We start from the raw sequence: 13,996 nt of genomic DNA, 5'->3' as shown, positions 1-13,996 counted from the left end.
AGAAGGGGAACAGGCATTAAGTTTTATTAGTAACGTTATAGTAACCAGATGTGTCAATGGCAGCTTATTTGAGGTCCATCAATCAAAGCATGGCTATTGTTTTCTGACTGCCCACATCTGAACACATTCAGCTACTATGGAAACTACAAAGGAAGGAAAAATATATTTATTCCAAGATTCGTTTACTGGGATTTTTAAGCGCCCTGTCTTCTGTAGAGCCCCAGAATGGTGATAATGTGCTAGGGGCTGCTGTGTTTCCCAGCATGAGCTCCCATTCTCTGAGGGTCCTGAGAAGGATAGTGGATTGGTCCTGGAGCCCTCATGAAAGGAGGAGGTGGTCCCATTGGGTGGAACATATGTGGCCCAAAACCTGGGGGTGGGGCAATTCCAGGGGGTGGCGGCAGGGCGATGTTCACCACAGCTGGAGGGCCACTGGGGGGCAGGTCGAAGTAGTTGGCAGAGGCTTCTTCCTCTGCTGCAGGAGGAGGGGGAAGAGCTCCTGGCAGGCCTGGCACAGGCTCCAGCTTGATGCCAGAGTCTGTGGTTCCGTCTTTCTCTTTTTCTTTTCCTCGGGCTGCTTGGGACCTTCCCCATTTCACATGAAGTCGACAGCCATTGACAATTAGCTTATTAAAGGACTTCTCCGCAGCCACTTCAGCAGCCTGCCTTGTGCCAAACTGGATGAAAGCACATTGCTGTCTCTGCACCACCGTGATCGCCCGAATCTCCCCAAACTGGTAGAAATGATTTCTTAGGTCTGTCTCAGTAATGGTATTGCCCAGACCACCAACATATAGTGTGGTGATAGTCTTGTCCTCTGGCGGGTCCAAACGAGGCATTGTTGAAGCCCGCTTTAGAAGCTTATCTGCCACAGGGTCATTGATTCCATAATATCGGTCTTTAATGTTCTGATCAGCAAGGGGGTCATCTGGATCTGTAGGCTTCTCATGTCTGTATGGACATTCGTCTCCTCTCTTACATTCTCCTTTCACCCAGAAGGAGCAAATGTGGGGTCGATTCCTTTTGTAGTAGGGTGTGGTCCGGGCCAGTTTGAGCAGCATGTCACTGGTGGATGTGGCTTTCCCCAGCATGCCAACTGGCCGTGTCCCATCAGAGTTAGAAATCTCCCTCTCCATATTCTGTGTGTAGTACTCTTTGTTGACATCTGATTTTGGCATGTCATCCTTAAAAGACAGCCCTGCATCACGAACCTGGATGGGCAGGCCATACTCCAGATCCAAGAGGCAAGTCTGACAGACATTCTTCAATTTACTACAGGTTTGGCACACTTCAGTCTTCTTGAAACGCATGCGGACTCCGGGGCACCAGCGAAACACTGCGAATGGCCTGGCACAGATTTTGCATTCCTTCCCGTACTTTTCTTTGGTCATTCGGATATACGGGTTTTCTCCAAGACACGTCTGGCACAGGATGGGGAAGTCCGCATCCTCCCAGTTCTGCCTGTTGTAGGTGTTGGAACCCAGAGAGGTCGCCATCTTGAGAGTGTCTGGAGGCAGCCGCTGCTTCCGAGTTGGCAGATAGAACCACCACAATCCCATCAGGTCCCTATACCAGTTGATTTTAATCCTGTCAATTTCTATTCCAAAGTTTAGGGCGTTTCTTATCTCCATTCCAGGGAGTAAAGATTATGTAGCTTAAGGGTGATTGTTTGTAGTTAAAGTGATTAACTACCCGCCTGGCATTTAGTTAAGGGGTTTTATTCCCTCCCTAACTTCAGGGAAAAATCCCTACCTGGGGAAACAACCTTTCTCAGAGAGGTGACCTTGGTTAAAACACATAGCGTCAAGAAGGGGAGCAAACATATGCCATATAGGCCAGGTCCCTTGAAACATATGCTGTGCAGATGTTTCTTCCCTGCAGCAACTGTGTCAAGCAGCAAGGATGGACTGGCTTCCGGCATAAGTGGGTATACGAGAGCCTTCTATGGAGCAGACCAGAATGACTAAGTAGCAGGTATGCCAAGCTCTTGCTAGAGCATTAATATCCAGAGATGGCCAATCTCTGTACCACCTCATAGTGACCATCCTTCTGATGCTTGGGAATTGTTCTTCTCTTAGTATGGGTGCTACCTCCTAATTGCCATGAGGGCATTGCTGTCCAATAGAGATACAGTGTGAGCCACATATCTTATTTTAAATAGTTTATGAGCCATAATAAAAAAAATAAAGAACTAGATGAAAATTTAAAATTCTTGTTTGTTTTAGACCATTCCCTGATGCTGTCTGCCCTAAGAGGCTTCAGACCATTTCAGCCTTCAAGTCTCAGCTATTCCCACTTCCTAGTTGTAATTGTATTTTCATTTAGAAACTTCTGGCCTGGTTAGAAATTCCCAGCATACTTAGGGAACTGCCCCAAAGACTTTCTGAGGATCATCTGATAAACTATTCATGTCTCCTACAAGTTTCCAGCTCTTAGGGAACTTGTAAATGTTCTAAAAGGCACAGTGAACTCAGTACACCCATTTTTCAGTGGCTAAAGGTTTTTTTGGTTGCGAAGAGGTAACATTTGTCTTAGATTGGCTGAGAGTTAACAAATGTAGATTCTTATGCCACTTGGTTGAAGAATAATAGAGAATCTAGAGAAAATGCATTTTAGATGTGGCAGCAGGGGCTGGATCAGCTGTGATGCCAGTCAGTGTTCAAACAGTCAACAGAGCCAGAATATTGGCAGCCTTCATAGATGTGAGGGTATCCTACAGGCTGTTGCACTGCTATGCTGGCTCTTCTTACAGGCACAGGGAGAGATAATCCTATAGGGAGAGATTATTCAAGGCAGCTGTTCACCTTGACTGTTCACCTCCAAGGGAAAGGGTGAGAAAAGCCAGCTTGCAGAGGATGAGTGTAGATGTGTCTGCATGAAGTACCAGTCTTCACCACAGGTGGGGTCTGTGCAGAATGTAATCAAGGAAGTCTTATTGTTTAATTCTGGGTCTGGAGTTCTTCAGTTCTTTGGAATAGAATGGAAGTATATTTGACTAATGGTTGATTGCTTGGTGACCCAGAAGAAAGCTTATTCTCTGCCTCACACTGGCAGGAAGATTTTGAGTGAGGCCTAATCTTGAGTTGTAGATTAGTGGACTGTCCACCCCACAAGTCCTGCACTCCCTTCCCCCATGTCAGGTGTGAGCTATAGACATGAAGGTTATAGATCTGTGTGCTTACAACGAGATAGTTCTAGAAGCTTAGGTTCTTGTACTACTCACAACTCGTGTTTTACTGCTAGAACTACTTACCGCCTTTGCTGGAGTAGAGCTATTCTGCCTGACAGTTTTATTTTCAAATTTAATTTTTACCTTTTTGTTGTTGTTGTTTGCTTGTTTAAAGACTGCTAGACTTAGTAGCAACAGATCAGGGTGATGTGGTCCCAGGGGAGTGGGAGAAGCACAGAAGTACTTTAAGTACTAGCTCTTTGACCATTCCCTGATGCTGTCTGCCCCAAGAGGCTTCGGATCATTTGAGCCATATGTCCTTCTGGGCCCTAGAGGCCATCTGTGAAGAAGATAAGAGTCTGCTTGCTGGGTACTGGGTGAAGGGCACAGCTTAATTTGAAGTCTTGCTTTTGCCTCCCAGTTGCCACTCCTCCCAGTTCCTACCAAGAGGTGTCTTAGAATTGGGGTTTTGGACACTTGGGTGATAGTCCAATATTTATCACTGCCTTATGCTAAGTCTTGGTGAACTAAATACACTAGATAATTAACAAATTGGAAAAGACTGCTCTGGCTTAGATACTTCTTTTTTTTTTCTTTATGTCCAGAATTTTAGAGTTGACTCTTGCTGGTGAAGGACACCTTCAGTTTTGTCCATTCTCCCACCAAAGCCTAAAGGAAAAACTCTTAAACACCTAATTCTTTGTGAAAAAATTACCAAATAACTTTGCAGACTATAGGAGAAAGATTGGCATTTTTTCCTTTGGTCCTGGGGTCAGGGCTGCTTATATTTAACACTGATCAGGTGTGGAAGACCACCTATTGTCTTCACTAGCTGGTAAGTGTAGATAGAGACCCCCAAAAGCTGGTGACCTTTGAAGCCCTAGCAAAGGTCGGAGCTGTGCACCACCCAGTTAATCCAGTTAATGGTAGCTGAAGCAACCTCCCCACCTTTAATCATGTAAATCCATGTTGATTAGATATTCATGTAAATCCTTGTTGATTAGATAGTCTGCCTATTACTGGAAATTGCCTGCTGATGGGCTAGTCTGTGTGTTACTGGATATTCCCTACCTAAGGGCTATCCCAGATCAATAAAAGCTTGGTGAGGCCTTAGCATCAGTGGAAGTCCTCCTCGTTGAGTTGGACTTGCCCGCCTGGTCCCCCAATATTTCCAAATTATCTCGTGTCTTTTCTCTTTCATTTGTGTCCGCCTCTTCTTCCAGACCCCGAACCCTGAACCACGTGGGACGTGGAGGGGAAACACACTCAACAATCAGGTAAAGAGGAGAGGCTGTACCTAAGATCCAAGGAGATGCTTGCTCTGAGCAATCTGCAGTAGGCACAGGATTACCAGGGATGGCAGAGAACAGGCTGGCCTGCACTCATTCAAGCAGCCAGCTGAGCAGTGGCAGTCTAGAAAGCCCCACAATGGCTACCCCTATGGATTCAGGGAAGGGCTGAGTGCTGCCTTTTGAACATGTGCCACAAGATAACATAGTCCTCTGAGTTGGGATTTTGGACACTTCCAGTTTGTATGGGAAGGTACTGGAAAAGGGGAGGACAGAAGTCAGCCGCTCTTCCCCCACTGCCTTATGCCAGCACAAACTGCAAATTAGTAAGCAGCACCTTAATGCCTCTGGTGACTGTTAGAGTTGAAGTGGCAGGGTCAAGCTTGTAGGTGTTGGCATCCGCCTTTTTATATCGATCCCGAAAAACATAAATGCTCCCATTACAGCTGGCGATCTTCCAGAGGGGTGGGGTCGAGCTCCAGGCCTCAGGAAGGCAAAGCCGGGTAAAGCTGTCTAGCAGGGGATTGTAGCAGACCAGGGAGTCCCCTTCAGCCACGATGAACACCAGATCCTTATGCACCGCGGCATGCATGCGGCCGGCAAAGGGCAGCACATAGGGCTTCATGTAGCACTTGTCTGTCTCTGTGTCAAAGCACTGGATGAGTCGGGAAGGTTTGGTAAGGAAGTCCAGGTCATTCCCCCCTCCCCAGTAAGTAGATGATCCTATTGGGATTGGCTCCAGCAGCCCCTGACACAGCCACCTCTAGCTGTGTTGTCTCTATCCAGTTGTTATAATCTACCTGGTAATAGATTACTGCATTGGAGAGGGTATCCTGCAGTGTCTTGCCACCCAGTGAATATATAGCTTTTCTCCCGGGCACAGACACCATGGTGTGCTGGAGCCGGTCCCGGGGTAAGGGCGCACACCACTCCCAGTCCACAGTGGCGTTGTTACACTTCCACATGCGCCGTGGGATGGACCCTCCTACCACGTACAAGTCTCCACCATCCTTGCAGGCTGCAGTGATCTGGTGGCACAAACTGTTTTGGCCACGTACACTGATGGAGTCATCTTCAGCACAATGAGTGAGTACGAGATGACTCTTTCTCGATCAGGTAAAATGTGCACGTTCTCCCCAATTTCCTTCAAGCTACTCTTGAGTGACTCTGCAAAAGACTCTCTTTCCTCTTTATTAAAATCGATCCAGGCTTCTATTGCCTCTGTTGGGTTCTGGGAACATGGAACTCCATCGGAGATGATATCAGTGAGTCGGTGGTGGGGCAAGTGGAGAAATTCCTCTGTGTCCTGCAGCTGGGCTAGGTGGGCCTTAGCGCAGTGCTTGGCAGCAGTGTGGAGCTCAGGATCACTGTGGCGATCTGCCAACCACATCACCTGAAGGCAGTTCCCCACCTGCACTGTGGGGGCCAAAAGCCGAGAACATTCCTCAAAGAGAGATGTCAGCTGACACGTATCTGACACCTCATAAATTTCCTGCAGCTCATCTGCTCAAGTTTCACAGTCCCATGGTAGAGATAATCAACCAGGAGCTGGAAAACAGACTCACTGACATCCTGCAGCACAATCACCCGGTTGTGGGCCTCCTTCAGGTTGGAAGTGAACAGCCACATCACCTGAAGGCAGTTCCCCACCTGCACTGTGCGGGCCAAAAACCGAGAACATTCCTCAAAGAGAGATGTTAGCTGATACATATCTGACACCTCATAAATTTCCTGCAGCTCATCAGCTCTAAGTTTCACAGTCCCATGGTAGATATAATCAACCAGAAGCTGGAAAACAGACTCACTGACATCCTGCAGCACAATCACCCGGTTGTGGGCCTCCTTCAGGTTGGACGTGAACATGGACCGGAAGAAGCAGCTTTGAGCTGAGAGGACCAGCCGGTGGAGCTGAAACTCCCGGCCTTCCACTGAAATGGTGACGTCAGCAAACAGCTCTTCCTCCAGACACAGTTTCATGATGCCCTGAGCCACACGGCTTGACTGTGACCGATCTTTGAAAGTGTAGTTCACAAAGTAGTTTTCATCCATGAATGCTCCAGGCTCCTCTGGTGATTCCACAGTAGCCAACTTCTCTCTCTGCCAGTTGTCGTTCCGATTCTTTAGGGTCCTCGCCTTCTTTCCAGATTCTGCCACACCAAGCTAGGGCCACGTTCACCTCACGGTTTTCCCACCAGCTTGCCTTGTTTTCTCACCTGCTTCCCTTCCTATCATTCCGAAGCCCGGATCCCGGAACCTCTGCTTTTTAGATACTTCTTTATGTCCCCCCCCACCTTTCTTTTTCCTTGGGGAGACTTCTCTAGACCACTGTTGCCCTTGCCCCTGGGCTTGGCAAATCTTCCTCAACTTATTTTATTCATACTGGGCCAAAAGCAAAAAAAAAAAAAAAAAAAAAAAAAAAAAAGGCCATTTTGGGCATTTATAGATGTAGTTCCTGTGTATCTTCATCTTTCCTTACCTGAAGGTTGAGACTGCTTATTATACTTTAGATATCTGCTGAAGTGCTGCTGTCTCAGCTTTGTGCCTTATTTCATTTCTTGCTTACCACCCTCTGTGCTACCCCCCACTTACTTGCTCTATTTGTGACCATATATTCATTTATTAGTTCACTTTCCCCACCAGACTGAGCTGTGTCATGAAGACAGATCACATCTCTCAATGACATTCAATATTATAATGTATAGTTCCATGTTTGAAACATTCATTTGCTGAACTAGCAGAGAGGAAGCTGTGCATTAGATGATATCCTTGCTGGTCTTGCTAGAGATTTTGGACATTATCTTATACATAATAGGGAAGCTATTAAAATAATTTAAGTGTAGTTGTGTAACCGGACAATCAGTGGGTCCTGGCTGCCTGTTACTACTTGAACCAATTCAGCAGAGACAGGGTTGAATCACATATGAGTGTTTATTCCAATACTGCTGGCAGTACGGAAGAGCAGCAGGTCATCCACAAAAATCTGTTCTGCCCCCCCCCCCATAAACTAGTTGTTTATATTGGGTAGAAGATTGGGGTGAAGATTACATGGGGAAGTAGGCAAAAGGGTATGCCAGATGGGCAGTTTAGAGGTAATGCGGCCTGGGAATTTGCAAAGAGCTAGGGGTCTTCAAAGGGCTGGCAGCTCTGGTTTCTGCAATAAGGTTGTTAATATTTCCATGATAATAGGCAGCTCCAGGATAGGGAGGATGGGCTGCCTTTCCAGGTGAGCTCCCAGGTCCTGCGTGCAACTCCCAGCCAGGTTAGAATGGGCTTTTCTTACTCAGAACAAAACAATCATGGTTAACAGAGCATGATTAATATTCCTTAAAATTATAGCTGCCCCCAGTATTCTATTTCTGCCCCTAACAGTTGGTTGACAGAAGGTATTTGATATGCTCAAACTTCATTTTAAAAATTATTGTTGGCATTTCATAAAAAAGGGAAAATGGAGTGAGCTGTGAGTCCTGCTTGGACCAGTGTGGCAGGATTGAGAAGGGAGGAGATAGACTAGTTAGAAGAATGTTGAAAGGCATAATCAACTGGATTTGATGGCTGGGTGTGTGCATTTCACAGGACTCCTGGGATTGTGAGCAGGGATTCTGTGTGAATAGTGGTGTCGTTTACTAGGATAGGGCATCTGATCTCTATGTCCAGAGACTCCTATTCTCAAAAGTGAAATCACATGAGAATGGAGACTGTATAGGGTGAGAGAGTACCTCTGTGGTCTTTTATTGAATGTCATAAACTTCTCTCCTTTTGGTTAATTCACTAATATTTAATTCAATTCCTCAAGGAAGCCTTCCCCAATTCTTTTTTTTTAAAAAAATGGAATTTAATTGGGGTGACATTGGTTAACAAAATTATATAGGTTTCAGGGATATAATTCTATAATACATCATTTGTGTATTGTATTGGGTGCTCACTATCTCAAGCCAAGTCTCCTTCCATCACTATTTATCCTCCCTTTACCCTCTTCTACCTCTCCCCACTCCCTTTCCCTCTGGTAATCACCATACTGTGGTCTGTCTATGAAGTTTTTTTCTTAATCCCTTTACTTTTTTCACCCAGCCCCAATTCTTTAATGAGATTGGATCCTGTCATTTTCTGGGAGGAGGGTCTCTAGAATTTAGGACCTTATTTGATTCCCTATCAGGGTAGTGATTGGTATAGTATTGTGCAAATTTTGAATGCCTTGTACTTGTTCACTTCTGGGAAATTATTCTAAGGAATTAGAGTGGCAGAGTAAAAATTTAGATATATTTTCCACCCTATTATGCTAATTACCATTATAAAACCACATTAGAAACAGGAATTAATAATTTTTTAATTTTTCAGTTATAGTTTACATGCATTATATTCAATTTAGGTGAACACCCGTGATCAGACATGTAACTAAGTGATCATCTCAATAAATCTCATTTTATCCCCATGATTATTCTGTAACAACCAATTTGTACTCCTTAATCCCTTCACCTTTTTCACCTATCCCCCAAGAGCCCTCCCATCTGGCAACTGTTAAAATATTCTCTGTATCTATGAGTCTGTTTATGTCCTGCTTCTTGATTTGTTTTGATTTTTAAATTCAGTTGTTGATAGGTTTGTATTTATTACCATTTTATTCATATTTTTTATTTTTATTCTTAAAGAAGACCCTTTAACATTTCATTGAATACCAGTTTAGTGATGATGAACTCCTTTAGCTTTTTCTTGTCTGTAAAGGTCTTTATCTGACCTTCAATTCTAAATGATAGCTTTGCTGGGTAGAGTCTTGGTTGTTGTAGGTCCTTGCTTTTCATCACTTTGAATATTTCTTGCTGCTCCCTTCTGGCTAGCAAAGTTTCTATTGAGAAATCAGCTGACAGTCTTATGGAAGCTCCCTTGTAGGCAACTAACTGCTTTTCTCTTCTTGCTTTTAAGATTCTCTTTGTCTTTAACTTTTGGAATTTTAATTATGACATGTCTTGGTGTGGGCCACTTTGGGTTCATCTTGTTTTGGACTCTTTGTACTTCCAGGACCTGAATGTCTATTTTTTTTTCTTTACCAAGTTAGGGAAGCTTTGTCATTATTTCTTCAAATAGTTTCTTGATCCCTTGCTCTCTCTCTTCTCCTTTTGGTACCCCCATAATGTTGGTATGCTTGAACTTGTCCCAGAGATTCCTTACACTATCCTCATTTTTTCGGCTTGTTTTTTTCTTTTTACTGTTCTGATTGGGTGTTTTTTGCTTCCTTATATTCCAAATCATTGTTTTGATTCTCAGCTTTATCTACTCTACTGTAAATTATTCTTCCTGTAAATTATTCTTCATTTCAGTTAGTGATTCTTCATTTCTGACTGGTCCTTTTTTATGCTGTTGACTGGTCCTTTTTTATGCTGTTGACTGGTCCTTTTTTATGCTGTTGACTGGTCCTTTTTTATGCTGTTGACTGGTCCTTTTTTATGCTGTTGACTGGTCCTTTTTTATGCTGTTGACTGGTCCTTTTTTATGCTGTTGACTGGTCCTTTTTTATGCTGTTGACTGGTCCTTTTTTATGCTGTTGACTGGTCCTTTTTTATGCTGTTGACTGGTCCTTTTTTATGCTGTTGACTGGTCCTTTTTTATGCTGTTGACTGGTCCTTTTTTATGCTGTTGACTGGTCCTTTTTTATGCTGTTGACTGGTCCTTTTTTATGCTGTTGACTGGTCCTTTTTTATGCTGTTGACTGGTCCTTTTTTATGCTGTTGACTGGTCCTTTTTTATGCTGTTGACTGGTCCTTTTTTATGCTGTTGACTGGTCCTTTTTTATGCTGTTGACTGGTCCTTTTTTATGCTGTTGACTGGTCCTTTTTTATGCTGTTGACTGGTCCTTTTTTATGCTGTTGACTGGTCCTTTTTTATGCTGTTGACTGGTCCTTTTTTATGCTGTTGACTGGTCCTTTTTTATGCTGTTGACTGGTCCTTTTTTATGCTGTTGACTGGTCCTTTTTTATGCTGTTGACTGGTCCTTTTTTATGCTGTTGACTGGTCCTTTTTTATGCTGTTGACTGGTCCTTTTTTATGCTGTTGACTGGTCCTTTTTTATGCTGTTGACTGGTCCTTTTTTATGCTGTTGACTGGTCCTTTTTTATGCTGTTGAAGTTAGTGATTCTTCATTTCTGACTGGTCCTTTTTTATGCTGTTGACTGGTCCTTTTTTATGCTGTTGAAGTTCTCATTAAGTTCATTGAGTATCCTTATAACTAGTGTTTGAACTCTGCATCTAGTAGATTGCTTCTCTCCATTTTTTAAGTTCTTTTTTTTTTAGTTTTATTTTGCTCTTTCATTTGGGATATTTTTCTTTGTCTCATTTTGGCACTCTCACTGTGTTTGTTTCTATGTACTAGGTAGAGCTGCTACATCTCCCAGGCTTGGTAGAGTGGCCTAATGTAATAGGTGTTCTGTAGGGTCCAGTGGCACAACCTCCCCAATCACCCAAGCTGGGCACTCAAGGTGCCCCCCTCCATGTGGGCTGTATACACCCTCCTTTCATAGTTGAGCCTTGATTGCTGTTGGCATGTCAATGGGAGGGATTTTTCCCAGGCCGGTCAACTGCAAAGACTGGCTTTGAACACTGAGGAGGATCAGCTATGTATAGGCCCACCCACTGTGGGGCTCTGGTGCCCACTGAGTCTGGCTCTTGAGTATGTTGCTTGTGGAGATGGTTGGGTGGTGCTTCGATGTGCTCTGAAGCTATCCACTATGTATGCTGGCTCTGGGTCCTCCTGAAAGGTGCAGGCCAAGGTCAGCCACAACCTGTGTTCTGCCCTGGGCTGCCTGGCATGAGCTACAGAGTGATCTGCAGATGGCTGCTACTTGTTCTTGACTTGGAGGTGTCCAGGTGAAACCAGGCTGTGAACCAAGGCCAACTGCTGCTAGTGCCAGGCCTGGGGTCACTTAGCAAGAGGTATGGGGCACAGAGTCCAGATGCTGCTTGTCTGAGAGATTTTAGGAAAATCTGAAGAATGAGCCAAGAGAGGCCATTTGTATGAAAAAAACAAACAAACACTGGAAACAGCTTGGGTAGATCCAAAAGTTGGGTGAGGTGGGGTCCAGCACTGCAGCTCAGAAGGAGTGAGTCTGAGTAAGTCTGTGTGAGGGCCCTTTAAGAGGAACTGCCTGGGATTCCAGCAGTCCTCTGTCTTCCTCAGCCTCAATCCCCACTGGTTTTTATATCCAGAACTTATAGGGTCTTTTTTCTTCTTGGTACTGGAACCATGGGCTGAAGGGCCTGGTGTGGGGTGGGACCCCTCACTCCACAGGGGTAACCTTTACAGCTGAGATATTGCTTCAAATTTTTACTTGCTACACGTGGGTGTGGGACCAGTCCCTTCTGAGTCTCTGCCCCTCCTACTAGTCTTGGTGTGGCATTTTAATTCCCTAGTTGTAGGACTTTCATTCAGCCATATTTCAGTTGGTTCTGAATGATGGTTGTTCTGTAATTTTGATGTGGTTGTGGGAGAAGGCGAGTACCATGTTTTGTTCTAGGATTTTGCAATGAGAAAGTCCGAGAGGGCATATTTCTTTGCTTACTTGTGAATTTCAGTAAGCAATGGCTACTTATTTTTCTGTAAATTACCTATGCCTGTCTTGTACATTTTACCTTTAAGTGTTTTGTTTGTAAAATTTTTGAATATTGGAAATATTAGACCTCAGTCTGTTCCCTCATTTTTTTTCTTTACCAGCTTGACTTGAACTCCTAATTTTTACTGTATACATTTCATATCTTTTGAATTTTGTGTTATTTACATGTATCACTCACTGAAAAAAAAATTGGTCTCTTCTCTGTCCTTTACCCTAGAAATTGTGATTCCTCTTTCTAAAAAGAAAGCATTTTTGTTACCTCCAGACTTTCTACACATATGCTTAATTTTCCACAAAGTAAAATGATAGTACAAATATTATTTTATGCCATAACACTTTCAAAATAACTTACAATTCTTTCTAATATATCTTGGAGATATTTTCCCATCAGTTACATATAGAGCTACCTGTCTCACTTTGGGTTCTCTAAAAGTGGAATGTGAGATCAGGGGGTTAGTATCTTTTCCATGGTGGATTTTTTTAATAGTTGATAATGTGTAATATTGTCCTGGGTATCTCATTGACAAAACAAATATCTAGCCTGCTGGCTATACCCCACATCTGCAGAAAAATCTCTACACTGTCACAAGAAGAGTTTAGCCCACTGGGCCAAATATTTCTACACAAGTAAATCTTAGCTGTATCTGTCCAAATCTAGCCCTTCAGAGTTAATCGGGTGTTCTTATTGTCAAACCAAGCTCAATCTCATGTCTGAAGTTAAGGACTTGTTTGGGCATTTGCTTAAACATCTCAAAGTCTTAAACTGCTTGTTGTAATAGTATGATATAAGTTAAAATAATTATATGCCCTTGTTAAGTCAATGATCCAAATAAAAAAACACAGCAACTGATTTTAGAATTTATAAAACTTATGTTGACTAAGAAAATTATCACTTTAAAAATATTCTTATTGATTTCAGAGAGGAAGGGAGAGGGAGAGATAGAAACATCAATGATGAGAGAGACTCATTGATCAGCTGCCTCCTACGTGCCCCCTACTGGGGATTGAGCCCGCAACCCGGGAATATGCCCTGACCAGGAATCAAACCGTGACCTCCTGGTTCATAGGTCAACGCTCAACCACTGAGTCATGCAGGCTGGGTGAAAATGATCACTCTTATAGATAAACTAAAGCTACAGCAATTCAGAACAGAGAGAGGGGGGGAACTATCTTTGGGGGTTTTCCTCCTAGTTTTGCAAGAGCTGCTCCTTTAGGGAGCTGCCATGACTTTCCTGGTGGAATCCTGGTTTGTGTTTCTCTAACAAATTGTTTATTAGTTCTGTCTTTTTCAGAAGAGCACGATTCAATGAACTTTTACCCAAGGCTTGTTCAGGGGCCAAACTGCTCTTGGTTGGATTATAAGAACTAGTCTTTGGTTCATTTTTGGTCCATAATTGAGGATGTGGTGACTTCTCAGAGTCCAGTACAGTTTGGGACAAGTTCTTTGTTCACCTCTTTTAGAAAGTAGTGTAAGGACTCACCCTCACCATGGACATGTCCACAGAGTCTGTGCAGTATTTCCTTGACCTGTCACCCCCAGTTTTCCTCGACAGCTCTCCAGAGGATGATCCAGCTTTGTGCTGTTGCTGACGGTTGCTGGAAGGCTGACAGTTTGGGAGAGAAGAAACACATCCTGAAGTCAGCCTTTTGCCCAAAAGTTTTGGTGGCTCGAACTTTGGCAGCTGGGACCCTTAATGGCAGGGCTGGGCTGATGTTTAATGCTGATAGGTCTTATAGCTTTAACAGGCAAAGCAACATGGTTGGCAACATCCTTTTGGGGTCTAATATTAGATTTAGAAGATGGAGGATTTGGGCATTTCTTGGCTTTTAGATAAGGCTTGCTGTTTTGGCACTTCAGTTTTCCCTTGGCTGCTAGGTATTCCTGGAGCTTTCTCTTTTGCTTTTCCGCAGCGGTGGAGATCCCAGATCGCACCGTTCAT

At 43.8% G+C, this 13,996-nt stretch overlaps 2 protein-coding genes across 2 annotated transcripts; both read right to left on the bottom strand.

The window, feature by feature from the left end:
* Positions 1–151: 151 nt before the first annotated feature.
* Positions 152–1,532, bottom strand: LOC102238932 (pre-mRNA-splicing factor RBM22). The gene has a single exon (XM_005857435.2). The coding sequence runs from the start codon at positions 1,494–1,496 to the stop codon at positions 240–242; it is 1,257 nt and encodes a 418-aa protein (XP_005857497.1). The 5' UTR covers positions 1,497–1,532; the 3' UTR covers positions 152–239.
* Positions 1,533–4,504: 2,972 nt separating this feature from the next.
* LOC102248470 (kelch repeat and BTB domain-containing protein 4-like) lies at positions 4,505–13,996 on the bottom strand. Its single transcript, XM_014544943.1, is given in 7 exon segments — positions 4,505–5,165; positions 5,167–5,544; positions 5,546–5,577; positions 5,579–5,851; positions 6,091–6,618; positions 13,538–13,660; positions 13,910–13,996. Coding segments are annotated over 7 exon segments (1,827 nt in total). The 3' UTR covers positions 4,505–4,759.

Source organism: Myotis brandtii, unplaced genomic scaffold (assembly GCF_000412655.1).
Source record: "Myotis brandtii unplaced genomic scaffold, ASM41265v1 scaffold111, whole genome shotgun sequence".
Lineage (NCBI taxonomy): Eukaryota > Metazoa > Chordata > Mammalia > Chiroptera > Vespertilionidae > Myotis > Myotis brandtii.
The sequence above is the reverse complement of the archived record's forward strand: the minus strand, read 5'-3'. Positions and strand labels throughout refer to the sequence as shown.

Coding starts and splice junctions, on each gene's coding strand:
- LOC102238932 (XM_005857435.2), bottom strand. CDS start 1,496: ATGGCGACCTCTCTGGGTTCCAACACCTACAACAGGCAGAACTGGGAG.